The following is a 27,375-nucleotide window of genomic DNA, read 5'->3' as shown; positions in this document are numbered from 1 at the left end:
TCTCACAAAACTGGGTGACTTGGCAACAAAATGACAGATGAAATTCAATGATAGATGCAAAGTAATGCACATGGCAAAATATAATCCCAACTATACATACAAAAGGATGTTGCCTAAATTACCTGTTACCCATCAAGAAAGAGATCTTGGAGTCATTTGCAGTACTCTGGAAGCATTGTTTCCAGAGTACTGCAAATTCATAAGAATCCTTCTCACTGTGTCTGCATCATCCTGAACTGTGGAATGCTCATTCTCCTGCTTCAGAAGACTTAAAAATTATCTCCAGTCATCAATGGATCAGACACAACCGAATAATGTAGCTGTCCTTAACGTGTACCAGGGAACCTAGATGTAATTAAGATTGCTGACAGTTTCATCCAGAAAGCTATAGTGAGACATAATGTCTTTAAACTGTTAGTGAAGACAGCTTGTAGGTGATTGCAATGATCTTAATATACTGTAAGTCATGATAATGTAATTATGTAGTTCATAACAGTTGAATCATTATTAACATAGTAAAGATACCAATGATAGACACATTCAATAACTAGAATATGAAAGAAGTGTATAAATATGCTGAAAATAGCCCCCCCCAAAACTTGCAGAGTGCCCTCCCCAAACACACACACCTCTTCTAAAGCATTCACTGGCCAAAACAAAAGTCAGTGCCTCTGGTCTACACACACAATTCTGATTACAAATGCACAGGTTCCTTTTGCATCCATGAAACCAGCTACCGTGGTTGTTCATGCATATGAAGTGGGGGACAAATTATGTAGTCCATCCGCAGGATTTTTTCAGTCCTTATTCATGGAAAACACCCACTGACTTTACCCAGGATGATTTCACAGACATCTGAGGCAATACACACATTTGAATAGCAATCAGAACCACACCCTATGTGGGGCACATGATATTTTCACAACTAGTATTGATTGTGAAGATAACATATTTCAGAAATGTAAAACCAACATATGCTTCTCTGTAGTGCTTCTTCATTACAAAATATCTTTTCAGTGCTTGTTAACAGAGTGTGCATCTGTCATTCCAGTATTCAGCAACTGTTGTGGAAAATTCACTCAGTTCAGAACTGCTACGGATACAAGTTCTGGATGCTGATGAACAGTATTCGGACAATTGGTTGGCAGAATTTTTCTTTATATCTGGCAATGAAGACAACTGCTTTGAATTCGTAACAGATCCAGCAACTAATGAGGGTATTCTGAGGGTTATTAAGGTAAGGATGTATAAGTATTATAATTCACAGATTTTAAAATGACATTTCCATATCATTAAGGGCCAGATTCTGGTGTGTATAAAATGCAGGGGAATCCCAAATCATGCACTCCCCGTGTATAAGGTGTAAGAGAATCCTATGCTGAGAGTAGAGCTGAATACTTTCTTCCCCCTAGCTGGGGAAGGGGCTATCACACTGACTGGCAACCCTTGGCAAGGGATGCACATATTATGCCTCCATGAGAGAGCCTCTCATCAGGACACTCCCTATAGTGCCAATGACTATGTTCTTCTTGTCTTTACACTGTGCAGGTAGTTTGCTTTTGATGCCCCTATTCATGTTCCTTACCAGAGCTGTGGTTTACATAGCCACTATATACTATTCATATAGCAATACAATACACATTGGCAAGAACAAAGAAAATAAAAGTTAAGGCTAACATTCCTTCCTGCCGCTGTGGCAAAAACAAAGTAAAAAAGGAATGTCAATTTTAACTTTATATTTCTTGGCTTTTTTCAGCTTACTGTAACTTTGATTAAGCATAGTATTTTGAATATGGATTTTTTTCTTTAGGTTCCCCCATTAATAGTTATGTGTGCTTTGTCTTAAAGCATATGATTTATCTATAGGAGCATAAATATTTTGTTAATTTGTTTTTAGAATTAGAAAACTAAATTTAGAGTGATACATAGAATAATAGTTTTCTGAGCAAAGCCCCATGTACTATGTGATTATGCAAATAGTCACATAATCCTCCCCTTTTGTAAAGCAACCACATAAATCTCTCTTTTGTGGCACATAAAAGACCCACCAGAGGCTTGGAGGAGTAGGATAGAAGGAACTAGAATAGCGAGGAAGCTAAAGAAAAAATATCAGCTGCAGAAAGAGAGTTGAAGAGGGGTTCCTGCCACTGCCAAGTCTGCTGGATCAGAACCCCCAATCTCATAAAATGTAGGAGCTTTACAGGACAGGTATACTCCAACTCCCTCCTTCACCATGTAAGAGTTCTACTGTAGTGGAGCTGGGGCAAGCTGGTAGCGATGAGGCAAGCAGCCTGGCTGCTCCTGTTGACAACTTTGGAGTGCTGCAGCTGGGATTGTGTCTACCCTGTTGGGTTCCTAAGCTTTACTATGGGCTGTGTTCTGGTGTAGTTTGAGTTCAGCAGGACAAGCATCTGGTCCTGGGATCCTGCTCAGCTTTAACTTTAATGGCTTCCTAGCTGTAGTCCCTTTCGCAGATCTCCCCCAGACAGCCCTGACTCTCAAAATACCTTCCCAGCTGGAGAGTAAGTGGCTTTCAAAAATCCTGGGCTTGCTTCAATAGACAAAAGACGCCACACAGCTGGCCCTAACCACCTTTGCAGACAACCAAAGGCAGGGGCAGCCCCCATCCCTGTCATGAATGTGTTTTGGACTTCTCTCGTTCCCTGCTGTCCAGTCAAAGGACATCCCTTTCTAACAGCAGTAAGAGAGAATCTACTGGGAATAGAGGGGTGTGTGTGTGTTCATTCATCTAAAATTAATGAATGAACTGAGAGTTTATGGATTTGACTAAGTTCTTATTTCTTTGTTTCTAACATTTTTAGCCGCTGAATTATGAATACTTGCAAAGTTATCCACTGAGTTTTGGTGTTAGAAACAAAGCTGCATTCCACCATTCAGTTGCTTCTCAGTATCAAATTAGTGGAACACCCCTAATGATAAATGTAAAAAATGTGGTCGAACCACCATACTTTAGTCCATCTTCAATGAGCTTTTTTCTGCCAAGAAGCTTATCAACAGCTGCCATGTTAAATTACATTATTGGAGCATATACAGCCACTGATGAGGAAACTAGAAAAATTGCATCAAATGTCAGGTAAGACTGTCTTTACTCTCTGTGAGTAACATCCTCTCCCCAGCATCCAGCCTGAACAATGATGTGAGCACCTGAGTACCCAGGGAGAGGAAGGAATCCTCTATTCCAGACCATGGAACAGAATCAGAGCCTGGGACGGATGCACATTTCAAAACAAGAAAGATTTCAAAAACTAAATAAATAAAGAAATAAATAACCATTTAAATAATTTGAAAATGTTTCATCCCAACAGGTAACAGATACATTTTAAACAAAGCATATAGGAAAGTCAGCAACAGTGTTATCTCTTCATTTCTAAAAGACATTACACAGCAATGTATATTCCAAAGAGACAGTATTCATCACATCCCTGTATTGCCAAAGACAATTCAGATTGTTTCATGAGTATGGGACCTTGCCCAGCCAATATCTAGCTGGCTGGTCCTAATGAATATTAGCTGCTAGGAAAGCAATGGTGCTAAATCAGTTTTAGTCACATGAGATTATCTGGATGGTCAGATTGTTTGTCCTTTGAAGATTTATAATATATTACATTAAAAAAACTACATTAAAAGAACATACATTCTGCGAAGTCAAGCACTCGAAAGTTAGAAAATGTCAGTGTTATAGTCACCCAGGAATCCTTAATTCTAGTTCCTTGTGCATCCAGTCTATTCACTGAAGGAGGCTGGAGTCTTGTGGGAAAAAATAGTATGAGACCATGTCTTTAAAAACTATATCATAACACTTATGCACAAAGGGGTCAAAATAAGTTTGTACAGGTAACCATGAATCTGGCATCTCCTAATTTTTGAGTGTTTGATTTTGCAATCTAAATTACTCTCTTTTTAAAAAAGAGGCTTTTTTGTAATTTCCTTTTTAGAAAAATATAAAAACAAATTCTATTATTTGCAATTGCAACTGCCCACATCCCCTCAAGTATCATCAACAGTTGAACCTTGGATATTTATCTCTGCAGCACAGAATTCTACTACTTAAACTACAGAAGGAAAAGACTTTTCCCAAGAATGTACTGTTGATTATATGCCCTGGATCCCCAGGGTGGTAATGGGGAGCCCAGCCCAAATTTTTCTCTCACTTCCTGGAAAGTGAGGGGCACCTTCCCCTTTCTGTGCCACAAGAAGGGCTGCTATGGACCTGGGCTGGGTCTAGAGAATGCAGTGGGGGATTTGGTAGAGGGGAGCCTATGCCAGGTGTTCTCCCTACTTCCCTGTGCTTTGCGGCTGCCAGGCATTCCCAGTGCATGCTTTGGTGGCAGCAAGGGCCCAGATCTTTAGAATGTTCATGTTTAGCTACATGTTATCTTGCTAAGCTGCCCAAATTATCCTTAGACTTAAATGCAAGAGGGGGGAAATGCTAGTGCCTAACAGTTTATAACCGAGCTGAACCTGAATAGAAATTAATTAGACAATGAAAGTCTCTCATCTAGCCTGGGGCCTGCCAAATATGAAAGGTCTGCTGCAAACAATGTAGTTGTTAGTATCTCAGTAATAATAATAAGAGGGAAAAAATTTAAATCACAATATTTTTTCATAATGGAAAGTAAGAGTAGTTTAAATATAGAGGTCACTATCAGCTCATCCTATAATGTATTCCTATTGAAATCAGTGATAATTTTGCAATTTATTTCACTTTGTGTCTGTCTGTACATAGAGATTATCAACAGGATAATTTGCAGATGATTTCCATGGGAGCAGGATTAGTTCCTAGTGCATATATATTTACCTAAATACATACAAACTTACATATTTAGGAAGAGAGAGAGTTTGAAAATTTTCCATAGAGCAGACAATAACATAAAAAGGCATATAACTATATGATGTGATATCATACTGTACAAAGGGATTTCAGTGGTACTTACTGGTGTTAGGAAGGGTTTGCAGGATTAGGCCCTACATTATTATTAGAATGGGATGTCATGTTAACCACAGCGTGGATCTGGGGAAATATAGAACCAAATCCTTCAATCCATACTCAGGTATTATTCGGGCAAATCTCCTTTTGAAGCCAATGGTATATTTGCCTGATTAAGGACTATAGAACTCGGACTTTAGCATACATGGAAGTATCTTAAAGTGACAAATATTATTTTAAAATTAACAAGTATGTAGCAGTATATAACAGTGTAATGAGCTTATACTAGGGGATTTTTATGACAAATTGTATGAGGTTTGCTTGCAAGGTTTAAAATGTCACCGGATCTCCTGAATAAAATTACCCTTGTATTACATGGCTGATTTTCTATCATGCTAATTATACTGAATAGAGGAAAGGTAGTGTGCAGGCTACTGTAAGATATATTTTAAAGCTGTAATGAACATTGTACTCTTACAGGGAGAAGGGATAGCTCAGTAGTTTGAGCATTGGTCTGCTAAATCCAAGGTTGTGAGTTCAATCCTTAAGGGGGCCATTTAGGGAAGTAGGGTAAAAATCTGTCTGGGGATTGGTCCTGCTTTGAGCAGGGTGTTGGACTAGCTGACCTCTTGAGGTCCCTTCCAACCCTGCTGTTCTATGACTCTATGCAATGTCATAGTTTGTAAAACATGTTAGTATATTTGTATTTCTCCAACACATTAAACTTTATTTCAATATAAATGTTAAATTAATAATTCTCATAAACAAAATTTGAGGCCACATCCTCAGCTGATGGAAATTGCTGTATCTCCATTGAAGCCAATGAAACTATGCTAATTTATACCAGCTGAGTAGTTGGGACTGTCATGTTTGTAATACTTTACATTAAACATAATCCTAAGCAGTTTTTGTAAACCAAAAACAGATATCGGATTGGACATGATCCAGCTGCCTGGTTCAGAGTCAGCCCCACAACTGGTGAAATCTTTTTGAACAAAATTATTGATCGGGAGTCATCCTATGTAGTCAATGGGTTATACAGAGCAAAGTTGCTGGCTATTACAAGAGGTAAGAAAATAGATTTACCCTTTGTCATTTTGTATTTATTTATAGAACTGTCCTGGCCCTATAATACTGGTCTCCTATCCTATTAAAGTGGCTATTTCTCTGAACAAAAAGTTTAAGATGGAGCTGGTCCAAACCCAAGTGTTTTCACATAGAAATCTTCAACAAAAAATGAAAAGAACTGTAATTTTCATCAAAAAGTTTCAAGAAAATTTTTGCTTTTTCAACGGAAACTGGAAAACCAAAATAATTCAGCCAAAAATGGGAGTTGAGCTGAGGTTTGTTCCTTATGTCCCTTATTCCCCCTTATGGGCTGGGATCCCCAGCTGTACTACATCTCCCAAAATGCATCATACTTCCCTTGTTGGTGAGAAGCTGTCCATCATGGAGTCTCTGACTGATGCATTATGGGAGATGTCATCCAGCTGGGGATTCCCTCCCATAGAGAAGAATGGGGCATGAGGAGCAAACTACAACTCCTCCAAGGCACTGCAACTCTCATTTTCAGCCAAAAGTTTTCAGGTTTTGGCTGAAATATTTAATGAAAATTGAGATTTTTGCACAGAAAGCAGCCACTCTTTAGCTGAAAACCCAATTAGCCACTGAAAATCAGTTTAGATGGAAAAATTTTGACTAGCCCTAATATAGGTCTGATTCTGCAAACCATTATTCACTGGAGTATCTTCAATGGGATCACACATGAGTAAGATTAGCAAGCGTAGAATGTTCTAAAAATGATGTAACTAGTTTCCTTCCCTCCACTGTTAGTTGAGATCAAATATGACTAACACATATGAATCAATCGCTACCAGCCTTAAGTAGTCCTGAGCTCAGGCCTTCTAAACTCAGCTAGTACTGCACCCAAAGGCTAGATTGCTATTTATTCTTATGGCTGCCACCTTTGAAGACATGGAGGATTTGAGTGTTTTGATAGGTCTGAAATAATAAATGATAATCACCATCATTTAAAGATTTAGAACCAGCAAGGATTCTAATTACAAAACATTGCCATCAAAAATGGGGATGTCTTCCAAATATACTACTGAACAGTCCAAAGCTCTAGCTTCTGGAGCAAATATGTTGCAAAATAAGTTTGATTTGGGATATTAATGTGGCCTGTGTTTGTCAGTTGTGAACAATGAGTTGGAAAAATGTTGAAAATTTCCCATAATTAAAAAAATAATTAGAAACAAATGCACATGCATTTTTTCCCCGTTATTCAACCACCTGTAGTTGTGAAGCCAAATTCTGTTTTCACTTACATCCGTGGAAGTCCAAAGTGACGTCTATTCCTGCAAATCTTTACTTATGCATGCAACTAGTCCCACTGATTTCATTGAGACTTTCATGGGCACTAAGTCGATTGAAGTCAATGGTGTTACTCTGGATTTACACCTGTGTAACTGAGAGCAGATTTGGACCCCTTCACTTTAATTAGCACGCCATCAATGTGTGAACAAATAAAGTTAGGCTTGGGTTGAGTTAGAAATTTAATTCTTGAATTGTAAGAAAATTTTAAGAAAATTGCTAGCATTATTTATCTGTATTACTGCATTAGTATTTTAGACAGTGATATAAAAGAGAAATAAATGTTGTGCATGTTTTGACAGGCATTTACAACCCCTTGAATACTTCTTTAACACCAATTATTGTTGACAGATGTTCCTGCAAAAACTTCCACTGGTACCATTGTGCTTGTAGTTGACGATTCCAATTATTACTGTCCAACTCTTAGTACTGAAATGAGAAAAGTATGTATGAGTTCTCCAAGAGTTATTATCACAGCAAAAGATCTGGATGGTGATACATATAGTCCTCCCTTTACATTTATCATAGCTAATCAGCCTGCAAGAAGTTCATGGAGTATTAGACCAATAGATGGTGAGTAAAGTTAAATTTTTATAACATAGTAAGTCATAGAAATAAAAACTCATTTAGGGTTTTCTTGCTTGCTTGTTTATGTGTAAGATTGACGACAATGAAAATCAAACATCTAATAGAAATTAAGATGAACAATACAGTTATTGGGCCTCATTGTGATATCACTTGCATAGTTTTTATATAGGTATAGTTCATTGACTAACTGGAGTTGCTCCTGATTTTCAACTGTGTAAGATGAGAAAGAGGCTCATTATTTGCATTTTATCTAAAATGTATTAGTTTTAAAATATAAACCTATATGAAGATTCCACGGGACAGCTATGCTTTTGATTTTATTTTGCTGCACTGTAATTGTGGTGTACAGGGTATATAGCTGAAGAGGGTCTAAAGCTAATCTTGTAATTATTTTGTTTGTTTTGTCAATTGCCCAAAGAGTTCTGAACATGTCATGAAAATCCCAAATGTATTAATTATATGTTATCCATGAATTTCTTGCTCAACAGAATACTTGATTTATGAAATGAGTATATTAGAATTGCAAATACAATTTGTATTACAATCTACAATCCTGAATCCATTGCAGTTTTTTGCCACTGACTTTAATGGAAGGAATGTCCCCTACATTAGTTTAATACATTAGTTACATAAATTACAATGTGCTTTTCAGATTCTATTTTATATTGTAATAGTCACAGATTACTCTTTCAGTTAGCTATGTAAGACATCCAACCAGGGATTGGAAACAATATCACATGACTTAAAGAGTGACTGTTAGCAAGTGGTGTTCCAACCATGCTGTAAATACAAGTCCACATATTTTGTATATGGTCAAATCACCCCCTTTCTGGGGAGTGGGGGAAGGGGCTATAAACAAGTCACTTCAAAATAATCTCCATACCCAACTCCCTAGATTTATCTTTCAGAGGAGTGCCCCTACCTCCTTGTATCCAGGGTGGAGTTAATAAACCACACTGGCAACACAGTCAAGGTTCACTAAGTATCTCCCAGAGTCAAAATCTGCCAAGAAGGTGGGTCCATAGGAGAACCTGCCACCATGTTACACCAAACAACACAGTGTAAATTCTGAATTGAATATACATTATTTTATTTATATTACAATAGCACCCAGAACCCCAACTGGGATCTAGGACCCAATGTAATAGGAATTCCACAAATACATAGTAAGAGTAATCATTGTCCCAAAGAACTATTTTCGCTTCTATCCTTTGTCTGTCTTGTCCATTTAAACACAGACAAGTGAAGTGACTTGCCCAATATCACAGAGCAGGTCAGCAGCAGAGGCAGGGCAGAAACAGGTGCGTTCCGCATGAGAATATCATCTTTTATTCTTTTGTTTCCCCAAAGGTTACTCTGCAGAACTGAGCACTCAAAATATCGAGTTTTTCATTTATGACGTCTATGTCCATATGATAGATAACCAAGGCAGAAGATGTCAACGACCACAGAGAATTCTTTTGCAAGCCTGTCTTTGTGATAGCCGCCTAATATGTACTAATGGTGCTACACAACGAAATGTTACCAATGACATGCCGGATGTGACAATTGATGATGGTCTGATCACTGTTGTTAGTAGTACTGTTATACCTGTTGAACCTTATTCTGATTATACTGATGTTTATGGAGATCCTAATTTTGGAGTCCGGCAGGGTGGAATAACTACACTTGGTGGTGCTGCTATTGCTCTGATGTTTCTTGGAGGCTTAATATTTGTGTGTAAGTATTCAATAAGGTATGCTATTTAATGATCTCTCTATGCAAAGAGTACTGTTTTACTCTTCCAAAATATTTTTTTATTTTTTTTTATTAAAACACAGAAGCACAGAGTATCTCTGTGGGAAAAAAAGAAGCATCCTTTAAATAATATGAATTTTTGCATGTAGTTTATTCAGAAATTATTTTTTCTGTCCTTTTATATATAGCTTTTTCCTAGAACACTGCCCTTATCAGAATAAGGATCTTACGCTGCTCCTACTGAAGTCAATGGGAGTTTAGGCAGGATCAGAAAGAAGTGTGGAGGTTAGGATCAAGAGTCAATAAAATCTGGGCAAAAGTAGGCTCTAAAACTTTACCACAACTTGCATTTATCTCAGTAACATAAATGAGCCTCCTTATTTCAAAACATTTCTAAAAAGAGCGGTTGATGCTAAACTGAAAATAAACCAAAAAATAATAAATAAGAACCCAATCCTGGTTTCAGTAAAGGCAGAACAAAAAATTTCATGGACTTCAATGGTAGCAAGATCAAGGCCCTAATGTAGAAGTCATTTCATTATGTTGATGAAAATTAATATTTTCTGTGAGAACAACTAGAATACATCACTTATTTAAATATGTCCTCATTTTTCAAACAATGGAAGTTGTGATCTGGGGAGGAAAAGAATGAATCCATCCACACTGTCGTGTTTCAGCAGTAGAAGTGGTATATGAACTTTAGAAATGACCTCCCATAATGCCAGAATCACAAATGGTGACAATTTTCAGCAGTATGACCGCTCTTAACATGCTGGTCATGTTATGAAATGAAGAGTATTCTGAATGTCCGTCTAACAACATTTTGAAATGGTCTGATTCACAAATATTGGCTACATTTACTGTAGGAATTTAATTTGTTTCCCATTTTAGAACTTTATTTTTAAATCTTTGATTACAATTGGGCAAATAAAAATAGGTGCAGATTTTCAAAGATAAAAATAGTTGTTAGGCACCCATTCACTTTCAGTGAAAGTTATGCGCCTAGCAGCCCCATTTTTGCCTTCAAAAACCACCTCCATAATCAATAGCTGTCAGGGTAAACCATGGCCTTAATCTTGTAATGTGATATGTATGGGCAGACCTTCATGCATCACCTGGCTGCATTGGCCCATTGTTGTAAGGCACTTTATATAACCCACTTTGTATAACCCACAGCCCTGCATTTTACTACTCCTCTGAAAGTCAGTAGAAATTACAGGTTATTTATTTGTAGGTCATGGCCAAAGAAATCCCCCATCCCTAACTTGTCTGTTCCTTGGCTTTAAACATTCAATTTTCCAAACAGGAAATGTATTTTCCTTGTTGTGGTTTTCAGTATAATCAATTTATTTATAAAGTGTTCTCTCACCAAGATTCTTGGAGTACAATAATTCAGTAAAGCACAATAAAAACATGTTGAAAACCATCCTATTCAAACATCAGGCCAACAGGACAAATCAATGGGAACCAAAAGTGGAAGAGAAGGTCATAAATGTGAGGCCAAATAGACTACATCTTATGTATCTTGGTCCCCAGGTTTTGAGAGTTTCATGTGTCTTCCCAAATGCCTAAATTTCACATACAAATCACTGATGAGGCTATTTATAATTATAAGAACCACCATAGAAACACCTATAGTTAAGGTAGTCTGACACTTTCCATTTTAAGACCCTGCTTATAATTTTGCCAAACTTAATCTGTTCAGGCTGAAATTTTCCATGCCAGGTTTCTGCCTCAGGCTGATTTATTTTTGTTGTCATTGAAAGTTTCAGCTAAAACAATTCAGCTGTTTCTGAGAATTAGGTTAAGGGAAATACACTGTTGTGCAGATATTAAAATATTCTTATAACTATTTGATTGAGAAGCTCTAGCATTTCCATGCTTTGTTGTCCCCATGAAAACCAGAGCAAATTTAGCCAAGTAATAAGCCTCTGAAAATCACAGTTCTCACTTGCTCAGTAGAGACTTGTAAGAGTTTGGTGGCTAAATTCTTCAGATTCCATCTCTGCTGGGCATGTTTCAGTCCAGGACTGCAGAGCCCATAGCAGAACTTTTCCTGCAGTTGCACCTCTTGGCAACTGAAGTCCACTATGTTCAGCTTCATGGGAACTCTCCTTTGCTCTCAATCATCCCACGCTAGTGCTCAGGGAACAAAGAGGAAAAGGAAGAAGCAACCTGACTGGAATGAGGCGCAATGAAGGGGAGAAAAGAAGAATAGGAGCAGTGGGAAAGAGAAAAGTGGGGAGGGGGGAAGGAACTGGAGTAGATGGGGGTAGGAGCTATTGGGTGGAGGTGGATATGTTCAGAAAGGGCTGAAGGAAGGAGGCATGGGGGCAGGGATGAACAGAGAGGGAGGGGGCAGGAGCCAGGGAGCTGGAGAGGAACAGAGTAGGAGAATATAGGAGCAGAGATTGACAGACATGTGCCAAATGAATTGGAGCAAGAGGGGGTCAGGTTGGAAGCACAGGGGCAGAAGGGTTTATAACCATTAGAGCACACTCCCCTCCAGAACCTGGAACTGAACCCATTATTCCTGAGTCTCAACATGGTGTCAAGCAAATAGCTGTGAAACCCACTGGCAAGTATGTATGTCATCCCCTTCTAGTGGCTGGTCCACATAGAGGATAACCTACCACTGCAACCACTGACTTTGTTATCTCAAGTGGTAGAGGTATGTGCTGTGGTCTGATGTGGTAGAGGTCTCTACCCTATTGGTGTCTCATGTTGGGATCCATATGGTTCCACATGATGGAAATTTTCAGTTTGCTTTTTTAAAAACCTAGGAAATAACATTTTTAAAACTGCATTAAAAGAATGTTAAGGTTGCAAAGTCAAACTCAGACTTTAGGAAATGCCAGAAGTAAATTTGCCTGTGAACATTTAATTTGGTCCTCTTGTTCATATGCATTATGCTACAATCTTTAATTACGTGATCACATACTATTTTATCCACTGGACTTCTGCCTTATTCATTGCACAGGATTGTCAGGGCTGTGTCATGAATGAGTCTCTTATCTGTAGAACTCTTGCCTCATGCATTTTAGAAGTTGGAAGGTATATAGTGAAGGAGGCAGGAGCTTTTAAGAAGAGAAGAGAGGGCCTCATGGTTAAGGCAGTTGAATGCTGCCTTGGAGAAGTGGATTATATCCCGGTCTCTGCCATGGAGTTCCTACAGGTTTCTGGAGTCAATTGGAGCTATACTTTGAACATATAAAATTGTTAAGTACCCTGAAAAATCAGGCCTGAGGGTCTTCAAATTGAGCACCCAAAAGCAGTGGATATTTTGACCTTAATCTCTCTCTCTCTCTCTGCCTTAGTATTTCCAGTTGTAAAGTGGTGATAATACTTCCACCTCCATAATCTTTGTGATGTATTCAGATAAACCCATTCGGTGAATAAGGCAGGGTCCTTTGGAAACTATAGCATGTGATCATGTAATTAACGATGGTCTCATAATGCATATACGTAAGAGGGCTGAATTAACGTTGCCAGGGCAACCTTAATTTCTTTTTGCTTAGGCTCTGACAATGACTTCAGAGGAAAATGTCTGCTCATACGTGTAGATTCAAGTTACCCTGAACCTGAGTCTGCTTGGTTTTAAAGTGTTACTGATATATCTGTATGGACCAAAATCTGTTCCCAGTTATACTGGAGTAAATCTGGATTAGTAACTCCACTCTGCTCCAGATTTACTCCATTGCAAGTGGGAGCAGAAGTTCTCCTGATGACAAAATAATATGTGCATTTTCAAAAAGTCACTAGTGATTCTGAGTGTCCCAGTTTTTGAGTTCTCAACTTGAAACATCTTAAGGGAGTCAGATTTTCAGAAAGTGCTGATCACCAGCCCTCTGAGGAAACAGACATCTGAAGAACTAGATCTAGATGTAGATATATATCAGAGATGGAAATACATTTAAAAAGATAATTGATTTACTTTTTTGTTTCTTTCTCCATTAGTGTTTCCAATTTTGATGGCAATGAGTGACTGTTGTGGTTATGGAGCTAGACCTGTAGGTGGCGTTGGGGCTGGATTTGAGCCTGTACCCGAATGCACAGAAGGAGCAATTCATTCATGGGGAATAGAAGGAGCACATCCTGAAGACATGGTCAGTCCATAGTTTGTAAAAACACAGTTATTTGTACTTAGAATTAATTCTATTGTAATGCCTAGAGTTGGGACAGTGATTGTGGTGCTGCGTCTTTTTTTAAATAAAGGAATTGATAGTGCAAACTATTACACATGCAAGTTTATTCATTGACTTACATAGGACTTAAGACGCCTGAGTGAATACCTGAGTAAAGTTGCAGGATCAGGCCCAGAATTTGTAAAGTATTACAGCTGACCTTTCCTTCTTGTAAATTACAAATTTAAAAAAATGAGCAAGGTAAAAAAAGAGAAAAAATGGAAATTCACCCCAAATGGTGATCTTAGTGCATATTTAAATAGCTGAAATATTATTTTCCAGGCTATCACAGGCATCAATGCATCAAAATCAGTTGCCACTGCAGGTGACTTTGTTGACCCCTCTGGTAAGTAGACACTGAATTTCTCTAAGTTTTGTAATGCAGAGAGCCATCTTTCAGCATGGAATGTCCTTTTGATATAAAAGGCCATTATCTGATTTAAAAGGTTTCCTTTTCCAAGCAAGGGCCCAATCCTGGAACATTTACTCATACAAATAGTCTCACTGAAGTCAGTGGGATTTGTCATGTGAGTAAAAGGCTACTTGCGTGAGTAAGGTTTAAGTCTTAGATACAGGTAGATTTGGGCCTTAGCTATGTGTTTAAGAAATAATTGTTTTGAAATATTTGCCAATGCTTTCAAGCCCAAATACATCTTGCTTTAACATTCCAGTTAGCAAATTATTTTTTCCTCATCAAAATTAACTATTTCAGGTACAGCATAAGAAATATAAGCAAAAATCATGTTCAGTATTGGAATAATGTAATTCTCAGTAATAGCTAAAGAGTTCAGTTCTTCCCTGACTTTAAGCAATGTTTAGCACCGAGGAGGGTGGGGACTGCCAGGGAGCTAGTTTCTGCTCCCTGATCCTTTGTCAGCCCAGACACAACATCCGCTAGAGCAGCCATTGTGATGCTCTAATTTACACCTCTGCTATAAGGTCCCTTAGAGATCTTATGCCCGTGGAGAATCAATGTAACCATTGCTCTTCCTTCCCCCAGTACTCTCCCTATGCCAAAGCATGAGGTGAGGATGGCCAACACAGCAGCAACCTCCACTAGGTTGATGCCAGCAAGGAATTCCCTTCCACAAATCGTATTCTATGATGGCCATTTATAGACAAAAAATTTGTTACCCTCAAGATAAATCAAAAGATGAAATCTTATGGTTCTGAGAATGGGAACTTTTATTCATTGATGTCAAGGGGAGCTTTGCCAGAATAATGACTATAGGATTAAGACATTTGCAACTTCATTCCAATCCTTCTCTTCAGTCCTCTTGCAAGAGCCTATGGGCCAAACTCGAACATCAGTTAAGATCAACAAAGGTGACTGGGTATAAATGAGAGCAAAATTTGGCCTTTGGGTATAACTTACCACAGTCATAGTCAAGATAATAGTGACTGAGCAACTAATTGTTTTAGTACAAGTTGACATTTGAGACCAATTCATTGGTTGATCTCATATAAAGACTTCTGGAGAAAAGAAAATTCCACACAACATACAGAATTTTAAAAGGAATTTTTCATTCTGCATTAGGAATACTATATTTATATACTTTAGCTATTGCCTTTTATTTTCCCCCCAGAAACACTGCTTTTGAACAATTATGCACAGCAAAGGCAGAAGGGTCTTTCTATTCTTAACATCCAGTAAACATAGGGACTGATTTTCAGTAAGATTATAGGTGCACACTTATGCATGTCCATATATTAAAGTACAATATCAGACATACTCATGCAAGTCCCTGATATATGCACACACATGACTACATAGTCATCTATCATGTGCATATGCAAATCAAGGATTTTTTCAAGCATATTCTGTATTGTTTATGCAAATACAGGCCCAGAACTTTACAGAAAATCAGGAAGATTGTAAGTGTATATTTGCATGCATTTAATTTTTATTGCAATTCCACTATTTAGCACTATAGCACATGCTTGTGTGAATCTGTGAATGACACTAGCCCAAACTGCCCTTAATTGATGGTTTACTAGTTGTTGTTTTTTTAATGTTTGTAGTAATCAAACGGTAAGCAATTAATTTCAGTGAAAGTTTTCCTCACAGTGTATTGTAGGATAATATTGTTTTCTATTTTCAGACATTTATACAAATACATATGGAGGAGGAGCAGTGGTAACTTCAGGACTTGAAGAAACTACAGGGCTCGGAACAGCTGTAGGTTATGGAACAACTAACAGCTATGGGGCAGCTACTGCCTATGGAACAATGGGGAAAAAAGAGTCAATTGGAGGGACATTAAGAGAGTATAGAGAAGGAGGAGTGAATATGGCTTTCTTAGACAGCTACTTCTCGGAGGTAATTTTTCTACCTGATTTTTAATATATTTGTCTATATAATGTCAGATTCTAATTGGATTTACACCTGTATAACTGACAAGTAACTTCAATGAAATCAAAAGAGTTACATAGTATAAAATGGTGTAACTGAGAGGACAATCAAGCCCATTGTGCACATTGATAAGAAAAAAAGGGAATGATAAATGAAATTGCTTTATGTGTTATTGATATAATAAATCTGAATGCTCAATAGCATTTTGCATTAAAGTCCCCTTGTTGAGGGATACAGTGAACATTTTCATTAATTGTCAAACTGGTTATTAAAATGATTTATCATTGCCTTGGTTAGGATTAGAGCTGGTAAATAACTCATAGCAACTCATGCATTTGATGAATGTCACCTTTTTTCTGTTTGTGAATTATTTATGAATAGATCATGAAATTCTTGAATATATATTTGATTCAAAATTTCTCATGAATTTCTTCATCAAATAATGCATGGTTAGTGCATAGTTCATGAATTGTGAATATTATCACTTCACACTGTCTTGTTCTTTTCTTATTGTCTCTGTTCCCTGAATGGATGACTAAGGTAACTAACCAACATGGTGTGAAATGCAAATTGTATATTCAAATGTAAAATTCAGTTTGCACCATGTTGATTAGTTACATAAGTCATTTAAATATGGAACAGAAACAGTATCATGGGACTATGTTTTTAGCTAACAACATGACCTTTGAGTCTCAAATGTTATAACTAAATATGTTATCAAAATTCATTTCCGGTGGATATTTGAACTCAAATTTCATTCTTCATAAGTACTTGCCTTAGCAAAAGCTTGAGAGGTTAAATGTTCACAGAAAGCAAGCATAAAAGGGTGACAAATACTGATAAGTAGACATTTTATTAAAAATTCACACAAATATTAATGACTACATTTTCTCACTGCTTTTATCCACTTGTAGTTGTAGTCACATGTGTTCTGCAGTATTATCACAGTAGGTCACATTCTGCCTGGGAGTTCATGCATGCTAGAAATCTACAATTGGTAGATGAAGACCCACAGGGCACAAATCAGCTACCTCAGTTCTGGCCGACTTGAAACATTGCTCTTCTGCAAGAGGCACAATAGATGGAAGATAATGCACCATGACCAAAGGTTCAGGGGCCTACTTGTTAACAGGCAAATCACAATGATCCCTCCAATCATGCCTCAGATATTCAACATCTCTTCCTCCTGTTTTTGACACTAAACCATTAAATGCCTTGTGAAAATCACCAGTATAAAGATTGCTAATATTGGATCTCATCCGATCTAAAGAAAAAAGTCAGTCTAATTCTGTTTTCCCGTTTTCTCCTTCAGAAAGCATTTGCCTATGCAGATGAAGATGAAGGCCGACCAGCAAATGATTGTCTACTAATATATGATCATGAAGGAATAGGTACTCCTGTTGGTTCCATTGGCTGCTGCAGTTTTATTGGAGAAGATATCGATGACACCTATTTAGATACGTTAGGACCAAAATTTAAGACCTTGGCAGAAATCTGTTTAGGCAAAGTCATCGAACCCATTCCAGGTGTTAGTGCTACCTTTCCCAATATCGAAAGTGATCTAAAGCTGCCACCACCTGGAACTACGATCATCGTTAATGAATCTTCATCTATGCCTCCCCCTGTTGGTAGTACAACAATTGTTACCGAAAACACTTACACATCTGGTTCTACCCTACAGCCTGCAAGGCCTATACCTGATCCTTTGCTCCATGGTAATGTAATGGTGACTGAGACCTACACATCCGGCTCAACTTTTCAACCACCCACACTTAGTGTCGATCCTCTCCGTGCATCAAATGTTGTTGTAACAGAAAGGGTGCTTGCTCCTGCCTCTGATTTGCGTGGCATTCTAGATATTCCTGATCTAACAGATGGGGCAAATGTTGTAGTCACAGAAAGGGTAATTGCACCTGGTTCAAGGCTACCCCCTTCTTTGAGTATTCCTGATCTAGCAGATGCATCAAATGTAGTGGTGACAGAACGGGTGATTAGACCTGCCTCCGGTCTGCCAGGCAATTTAACTATTCCTTCTGAGCTATCAAATGCACATAATGTAGTTGTTACAGAGAGAGTAGTGTCTGGCCCTGGCATGGGGGGAATGGGTGGCATGGGGGGTGTGAGCAGCATGGGGGGCGTGAGCGGCATGGGGGGCATGAGTGGCATGGGGGGCATGAGCAGCATGACTGGTCAAATGCTTAGCGCTGACACTCATCTTAGCCAGACAGTTGGATCCGTCTCCCCTGGTACATCTCGAAGACGGGTAACAAAATACAGCACAATACAGTATGCTAATCAGTAAGGCTTCTATCAGTACATTTTTCTGCAGAGATCATGATTTACATTGAAATTTTTAACTCTTACTAAATATACCAAAGTATATTTTTATTATTTATAACTAGCAAATAGTACTAAAATTCCTGTGATTCTTGTCTGAGTAAGAATCTCGTAAAGTTTTCCAGTTTCAAAGTGAAACACAGAAACATTGTCAATGGGGGAAAGTTCAGGTAAGCAACTTTAAATATTTTCTTTTATTATTACAAATGCAGTGCTAAAAACAGATGGTGATTCCTCTTCCATAACGTGGCCTTTTGCATACTGCCAGTGTTAAGAGTGAGAGCATTGTTCATTCAAAATATTACCCTCCTAATATACATTAGTCAGCTTGCTCTCTGTTTCTCTGCCATATTTCTCAGGCAATATGAAAATGGAACAGCACTGGAGCGGTGTTGAAATATTTAGGATCAATTTGAACAGTTCATTTGGCTCAGGACTAACCGACTTACGCAGAGTCTATCCAGAGCAAAAATTTCATTTTGTAAATCCATTTCCAGTACTTACTCTGGTAAGGTAAAATGAGCTTAAAATTGGTCCAGGAGAAAGAGCTTAGTATCAGAATGTGTCAGTGAGAAGGGTTGACTGTATGTGTATAGTATTGAGCTGCATGAATTTCACATGGTGCCCATGCTGAGATATTTTATCCTATTATGACCTGTCGTGATATCGTTGGCCTTTATTTAAATTGGGATTAAAGGCCTTGGACTGATTAACTGCCCCCCTTCCGCTTCCAAATGTGGTGTGGCAATAGTGCAGTGCTGTCTCGGGAAAGGGTCATTGTTATGAGTTGTCAACACAATGTTTAACTAATCACTTTCAAATGCATCGAATTTACATTGCATGTTGTCACTATATGTTTTACAAAAAGTTACTTATCAAAAGTTATTCCCTTGCCACTAACATAATACAATGTATAGAAACAGTTACAAGCATAAAAATACAGTATATTCTCATTACTCACCACACTTCTCAGTAAATGCCAAGGCTTCCATCCGAAAGGGTTTGACTCAAAACACACCACATCTAGTCCATCTGATCTGGTAAGGGTATGAAACTATTAGTCACGTCTGTGGCTCCACTAAACTTACTACCATAGTCTAATCAGCCATGACTGCTATCCTCAGTGACTCGGAGGTTCTTAGTCAGGCTTGTTGCCATCTACTAACCAGAAGATAATCTCCAATTACTGAGTATATTCTGAGTATTTTATTATATCTTACTAGTTCTCTGCACTAAAAAATCACAAGAAAATATCATCTTAGCTTCATGTTCTGTGGGTACAATTGCAGTTTAGTCAAAGTGTTATAATTCTGATCTTGGCCATAGAAGTCTTTCAGGAGAAGAAAAGACTACTTGGGAAAATATAGCTTTGCTAGCACACAGTACAGAGACTAGATATTTCATATCATGTCTGTACTTTGCATTGTATTTCGAATGTGAATTTGAATATGTTAAATGGGAAAACTACATGGAAGTCCTTATGGATTTTATCATCTAAATTAAATTGGGTGTTTAGTTCCTATTTTTCCACAAGACACCAGCTCAGCCAAAATCTCTATTTGTTTGATTCTAAATAAATACAAACAGTAAAAATTTGGCCCCAAATTTCAGCTGATACTTAACAAAAAGTTGGAAATCTTTTATCCATTGCTTAGTGCCTCTGTGGATAGCTTACTAATTGCATATATACATCATCGAATACATGAAGCTGAATGAACAAAATACTGAAATATAGTAGCTACCTTGTTTCAATTCTGTACCATATGTAAAGTATAGTAACTGTAGTGTACACAACAATACTTTAGTGTAAATACAATAAAATTATTAATGGGGCTTGTTTTGTCACTAAGCTACAAAATCTGAATTTCTTTTCCCTCTTGCTTTGCTCCTTCAATGCTGATGGGTAAGTTATTGAGGAGTTTACGAGAGTTGTATTAGAATAATCACTTGATCTCTGACATCACTTCCCATGGGTTAAAAGGGAGGAGACTTAGTCACCTACCTAGATTGATTTATCTCATAAGATCTGGACAAAGAGTTTCTGAGCCTGATGTCATTTAAAGGCTTTTCTAAAATATGCTTTCTGAAATGCAAATTGGCCCATTGTCAAAGACACTGTGCAGTGCCTTCTGCACTGACATTACAGCTACAGATATCAATGGCTTCCTGAAGTTTATCATAAAGCCCAAGGCTGCCTCACAAAACAGTTCTCCCATGGTATTGTATCCAGCTTCAAACCTCTTATAAAGCCACTTGTTATGCTACATATTCTACACATTAATGCTGGTGTAAAGTCTCTTATGGCCTGATTCTGCAATCCTCACTCAAGTTGGGTATCACTTAGATTTTATTGACTTAAATGAATTTTTTCTCAACAGTAAGTCCTACGTAGTGTGAGTAAGGATTGCAGGATTGTTCATTGAAGAAGGAAAACAGGTTACTACTGTACACAGGCTTATGGTTTCATGACTGAGTATTGCAAACTATAAAGTTCAGTACAAAAATCAAATGTTGTCTTTTTCACTAATCAAAAAGCTTTTATTAACAAAGATGATTTTGATGTAAAAAAGGATTTTTTGCAAAATATCAGTGTTGTGTAAGTATTTCTCTAATCATCTTATGCAAATCAAAAATATTTTTCCCCCCATGATATTCACTAGTTGTAAAATTAGGTTTCAGAAACATTTGCTGTATTCTTTCTTTACCCTGTTGAACAGGAATGTTATATGATGTATCAGTTTTTGAACTAGCTATAGTCTCTTGCATGTCTAGGAATAGAAATGGTTTTAAAAAAAGGAAAAAATGTTAAAAAATCTGGATCTATTTTGATTATATGGTAGTTGCCTTTCTTTGTTCTTAATAATTTCTGCCAACTCTTTCTAAAGAACAGTAGTTTGATGTTTAGTGAAGTGTCATGAAAGAATATTCTAGTGTACTTTTTTAACACTTGATTTCTCATGGATCAAGTAGCAACAACATTATTCTCTTTCAAACTGGACTACCAATGCATTTCTGAATATTAATTTCTCTTGCTGTGTAATTTCAGCTTTTTAAAAAAGTTTTGTTAGTAAGATATGGAAGTCTTTAGGTTACTACAAATTGTTGAATAAAAATACATTTGGAAATGTAAGAAATTATTCAGTTTATTAAAAATTCTGTACAAACACTTTTACTAGACTTATTATTGCTGGAAATGGCATATAGTTTAATCCTCATTAAGAGATATTTAGTTTAATTTTGCTTTCCTTCAATTATTGTATAAAAGTGTGGTTTCTGCCTTGGTTGTTTGATAATGTTGTTTTATATGCAACATAAGTGCTGTTCAAGTTAGAAGGGCAAAACTGAATGCGAATATATAGATTTCAGTCCTGCTGCAAGCCTTTCCCACAAAGTATTCCCATTAAAGTGTGAAGGGCTTGGAGAAGGAGGTCCACAGCTTTTATATTTGAGCCTGATCCTGCAATTTTACACAGGATGAGCTAAATCCTCAACTGGTATAAATGGTGTAATGCCATTAAAGTCACTGGAGCTATGCAAATTTACACCAGCAGAGGATCTGGCCTGGTTACTTCAATTGGAGCACTACCTGACTTGGAACTGCAGGATTTAACTCTTTGGTCTCATTCCTGCTTCTTTTGGAATAAATAGAATTTTTAATATTGGGAGTAGGATAGGGCCCATTATTTGTAACTCAAGAAGACTCATGCTTACGGTTTAAAAATGAAGCATATCATTAGAGAGTCTTCCTGTTTTGTCTGAGATAGTATAGCCATACTCTTGAAATACTTTCTGCTAATGAATTCCCAAACAGCATAATTTCTCTTATATGTTTAAACTAAATTTGACTTGTAATAGCCAATGAATGGCACAGAAATAATAAAATAGAGACAAATATCCATTTGCAATATGTCATGCTTTTTTAAGAAGTGCTGGTCAGGAATTTTCATTCAAAATGTCTTTTGACAAAAAACGCAGCTTGAGCAAAATTTTCTACAAGAAAATTTCAATTATGCCAAAATGTTTGGATTTTCAGTCAGAAAAATTGAAATGACATATTTTATTTGGGGTCAGGTCAACCTGAATCAAAACATTTTGGTTTGTGTCAGTTCAACATTAATCTGTCTAGCATGCCCTCATTTGCCTTTATGAGCCAAGCTCCCTTTCTGGATGATATTTCCTATGATGCCCCACAGTCTCCCTTCTGGCTGAACCATTAGATTGCATCTTGGGAGATACGGCCATGTAGGCCAGCCCATACAAAAGAATAGGGGCATGCGGCACTACAACTCCCATGAGCAGCAACTCAGAAAGACACAGTTTAGTGTTGAATCAAGTCAAAATAAAACAATTCAGTTTGACAAGTGGAAACAAAACATTCTGACATTTCTGAATCAATCATTTTCTGAAATTTCCATTCTATGAAAAATTTTGATATTTCAACTTTTCAACTCAATTTGTGACAAAAACAAATTTTGAAACATTGGAATTTCCCTTGGGACACAAATTCTGAATTTCAACCAGCACTACTTTTAAAATGTTTTATTTGAAAGTAGTATGGTATTTTTTTTGTTAGAAAAGTACATTTTTAATTTTTAAAAATCTAATTTATCACTATATTTTGCTGTTAAATCTTGACATTCTTTCCTTCAGTATTTTATACAACATTGCAAACAATTGATTTAAATATCTGGGCATCAAGTTCTATCTTTTATTCGTCACTGATCATTTTCAACTATATATTGATAATATAGTGACTTCCCTGGGAAGACTGTAATTTAATACAAAGAGAAGTACTGGAAATGGCAACATTTCCCCTTAATTTTCAGTGTACTGAGAAGCCTCCCATTACTTTTCAGTGTAGAAACAAAACAGAGGCAGAATAAAGGATCAGATATGCCCCTTTTCTGCACAAGCAACCCCCATGCAAATCTATGGGAGTTATGTGTACAGGTCAAGGATAGCCTATGGCCCTAAATAATAACACCATATTCCAATTGCACTGAAAACTTATGTAAAAGGAAACAACGACAAAAACATACTTGTGATATTTTCAAAAAAACAATCATACGACCATAAAAAAGTCACTTTCTTGTTGCCGTTGATATTTAAAAGGCCATCAGAGGTATTCTTTGGAAGGAATAGGTATTTCAAGATGCAGTTAAATAAAGTATAAAATGAAATAGTTTATCTAAGAAGCTAAATAAGAACTCTGAAGCTGTTTAACTGACATTTACTACGTAGACTGACTTTTGATATTGATTATGCATTAGCAGATATATTTGCAAGTAAGTTTGTTTAGCTGATTTTATATGTATTGTCTATTGATTGGCTATATTTTTGTACTTTCTCAAAAGCCCTAATAAAGTGATATTAAATACACTGTATTTATTGCAGATTTCTTTTCAGCTTGTTCATTAAAGGTTTATTTAAAGTCATTCAAACTCTAGGTGTAACGGATGATAATTTTACTCCCATAGTTCCCAATCCTACAATGAGTCCATGTGTATGGAGCCCTCTAGGCTTCAATGTAGCTCTGCACCTGTGCATGGATCTGTTTGTGTGGAGTTCATGGCTGGATCAGTGCTTTAGGAAGAAAGGGTGGTCTTGTTACCCTGGCCTGGGACTCAAGAAACTTGGCTATGCAATAGACTTCTTGTGGGACTTTGGCAAATCACTTAATTTCTCAGAACTCTCAGTACCTTGTCTGTAAAATGGGGATGAAAATTAATTCCTGGCCGCTTAGGTTATGACTACGCTGCACTAAAAGGCCCGTGGCACTGAGTCTCAGAGCCCAGGGCACTTGACTCAGGCTTGTGATGCTCAGGATGCAAGGCTAAAAATAGCAGTGTAGACATTCAGGCTCAGGCTGAAACTTGGCAAAGGGGTAAGGTCTCGAAGCCTGGGCTGCAGCCCAAGCCCAAATGTCTACATTGCTATTTATGGCCCAGTAGCCCGAGCCCCGGAAGCCTGAGTCAATTGACCTGGGCTCTGAGACTCAGCACTGTGGGTTTTCTTTGCAGTATAGACATACCCTTAAGGTATTGTGAGGATAAATTCATTGTTTGTGTGGTATTCAGATACTATGGTGCTGAGCACCATATAAGTACCTAGATAGATTTTCCAACCATGTATCTTTCAGCATCTGATACTGTAGACTACTGAACACCTGGTGCAACCTTCAATGCTAAGAACCTACCTTCAGCGCGCATTAAAACCAAAGGAAGTTGAGGGCTGCCAGCACATTTTGGAATAATTCTGTTGCATTCAATTTGCATTTGACAGATCCACTACTTCAAGCTCAGAAATACAGTATTGAGCTAGCTTCTAAATTATTTCTGTGGAGTTGAAAGTTTGCCTAACATTGTTCAGTTAACATTACCAATACTGCAGTTCTGATGTAAGACAAAAGAACCCGCTGTATTTATATGAAGCAAAATCAGAATCAATTGATATATAATGGTGCCAAAAATTACTGGATATTAATCTTCTGCCAATATCATTATTTTGGGTATGTATTTTAGTACATTTATTTTGCTCATTTACTATATTACTCCACGGGTGTTATATCATTGCTAATATGATTTATTGAAACTTGAAATATAAACAAAAAGTCCAGCCCCAACGTCTTTAATCAGGTAAAATTCCCAGTGAAGTTATGGACCTAAACTGTCAAAAATATTTAAATATCATAAAATAATAAATATGCAACAAAGTGTATGTTATCACTGATATTAACCAGAATAGCTTGCACTCTACAGCATACAAAGCTGTGAAATCCTGAGAGTCTAGTGACTATGGTCCATGGTTCTGATCCTATTCCCACTGAAAACACTGAAAGCTTTGCCACTAACTTCAGTGGGAACAGAGTGGAAGCCATTTTGGGTTTTTTGGTTTTGGGTTTTGTTGTTTTCTTTATATTTACCATTTAAACCAGAATTTATTGTGCATTTCCATAAACCAATTATCCTGTAATCATTCCACACAGAAAATCTGGCATAAAAATATATGGCATGTAATGTCTGGCAGAACTGTCATCTTGCGACAGATATTATCTTGCTTCATAACTGTTCATGGTATGTAAAAGAAAACTAACCATTTTCATCAGTACAGTAATGTGATATTTCAAAAGGAAATGACACTTCTAAATATACATATGAATTATATATGTTACACATACATACAATTAATTTGGTATCTTTTAAAATATCATACCTCTGAGAAAAGTAATTGGGGTGAGGGTTTTTTTTTTTACTGGTTTGATAAAGCCATGTGTAACCAAAAATAGCAGGTTCAGTGTGAGATGGGGGTTGCAGCATTTTATGGCATATAACAGTGGTTCCCAAGCGTGTTCCGACGCTTGTGCAGGGAAAGCCCCTGGCGGGCCAGGCCAGTTTGTTTACTTGCCGCATCCACAGGTTCGGCCGATTGCGGCTCCTAGTAGCCCTGGGTCACTGCTCCATGGCCAATGGGAGCTGCTGGAAGAGGCGGCCAGTACATCCCTCGGCCCTTGCCACTTCCAGCAGCTCCCATTGGCGTATAGTCTTCCACACGCATGCTTTTCAGCTGTGATATGACACAGGCTATGCCATACCACAGACTAGCAGTATCATGGAAAAGACCCAGTAAATCCTTCAAGCTTGAAAGTCCCCTTGATTTCATTAGGCATTCTATGAAATCAGGGTTGCACCACAGTCAGCATATTCAGCAAAATGAATGGCTGTTACAGGCCTCTCACTTTCCCGTCATGCATTACATAAAAAAACAATTTTTTTTTGCATAATGTTGTAATAATGTTGTAATCTGTAGCAATGTTGATTATTTATGGGGCAAGACTCTTTTTCCCCAACGCATAGTGTCTCCAAACCATACAGCTGCTGTTGAGCGTCTCACCAGTTTTGCTTCTCAAACAATTGGGCCTTTTTGGTGAGATAAATTGTAGATGAATCCGACATAATGGATTTCAGGCCCTATACAGAGTGATTTAGGTTTTCTCTTATGTATCCTTAAAAGGATCTATTTGTAATTGTATTTAATTCCAATCCAACTAAGAATAAGTTCTGCTACGTAGGGCACAACACTGACCCCCATCCAATACCCTTAAAGGCTTCTGTAGCATCATGCTATTCTCCTTTTACACGATAAGAGTTAAGGCTCTTTTCAGAGTGCTATTTTCGTTCTTCTCAGTCTACTATTTCTCTGATCTAAATCCCTCTTTCTGGAGTGCAGAGTCAGCCACATGAAGCTCCCAACTACTGCTAGCATGAGAAATGTGGAATAAAACTGAAACCCACCAATCACCAAATCATACTGAAACCCATCAACAGTGTGGTAAAGAACTAACAGTGAAGCACAAAGATGTAGGTGACTATTCTTTCTGTGAATATCTGTTTTTTGTTTCAGGTTTTAACTTCATGGAAGGAGAGAGAAACATGGGGCCTGATCCTAAGAAGTACTGAGTACCCTGAGGTCCTCTCGACTGCAGCTCAGCATCCTGTATGGGTAGGTTTAAGCAAAATTTCAGTGCACATAAAGTAATACTTTCTAGGGGTCAGAATGAGTAGCACCTTACTGTATGTGTAGCTCCACTGAAGTAAATGAGATTTCTTAAGGAGAAAGATGCTACTTAAAGAGTAAAGAAATCTGGCCCTAGAGTAACAATAATATTGTGGTTTACCAGTACCTGTAGTTTAAAGTTATTTTGTAGAAAAACCTGAAAAACTTAGCAAGAGAGGAGTCTGGATATTTTGTATTTACTTTTAGCTGACCATTAGACATTACAGAACCCAACATCATGATGTCTTTACCTACAATTTCTTTGAAATCTACTGGTAGTCATGAACTCATTGTTCTAATGT

The 27,375-nt window shown here is 37.5% G+C and overlaps 1 protein-coding gene and 1 long non-coding RNA gene across 2 annotated transcripts in view; one reads left to right on the top strand and one right to left on the bottom strand.

Moving 5' to 3' along the window:
* LOC128831217 (uncharacterized) overlaps window positions 1–19,559 on the bottom strand; it is a 53,144-nt gene extending 33,585 nt beyond the window's left edge. Inside the window, exon 1 of the long non-coding RNA XR_008443779.1 lies at window positions 19,482–19,559. This is a non-coding gene — a long non-coding RNA (uncharacterized LOC128831217). The remainder of the gene's footprint in view (window positions 1–19,481) is intronic.
* The window catches only part of LOC128831216 (desmoglein-1-gamma-like), a 39,337-nt gene extending 15,433 nt beyond the window's left edge, over window positions 1–23,904 (top strand). Inside the window, exons 8-16 of the mRNA XM_054017494.1 lie at window positions 1,052–1,237; window positions 2,823–3,094; window positions 5,874–6,016; window positions 7,673–7,894; window positions 9,260–9,628; window positions 13,604–13,752; window positions 14,113–14,176; window positions 15,933–16,150; window positions 17,496–23,904. Coding sequence (XP_053873469.1) covers window positions 1,052–1,237; window positions 2,823–3,094; window positions 5,874–6,016; window positions 7,673–7,894; window positions 9,260–9,628; window positions 13,604–13,752; window positions 14,113–14,176; window positions 15,933–16,150; window positions 17,496–18,485 — 2,613 coding nt within the window. The 3' untranslated portion in view covers window positions 18,486–23,904. The remainder of the gene's footprint in view (window positions 1–1,051; window positions 1,238–2,822; window positions 3,095–5,873; window positions 6,017–7,672; window positions 7,895–9,259; window positions 9,629–13,603; window positions 13,753–14,112; window positions 14,177–15,932; window positions 16,151–17,495) is intronic.
* Window positions 23,905–27,375: the final 3,471 nt, after the last annotated feature.

The sequence above is a fragment of the Malaclemys terrapin genome, chromosome 2 (genome assembly GCF_027887155.1).
Source record: "Malaclemys terrapin pileata isolate rMalTer1 chromosome 2, rMalTer1.hap1, whole genome shotgun sequence".
In the NCBI taxonomy this organism is placed as follows: Eukaryota; Metazoa; Chordata; order Testudines; family Emydidae; genus Malaclemys; species Malaclemys terrapin.
The sequence above is the reverse complement of the archived record's forward strand: the minus strand, read 5'-3'. Positions and strand labels throughout refer to the sequence as shown.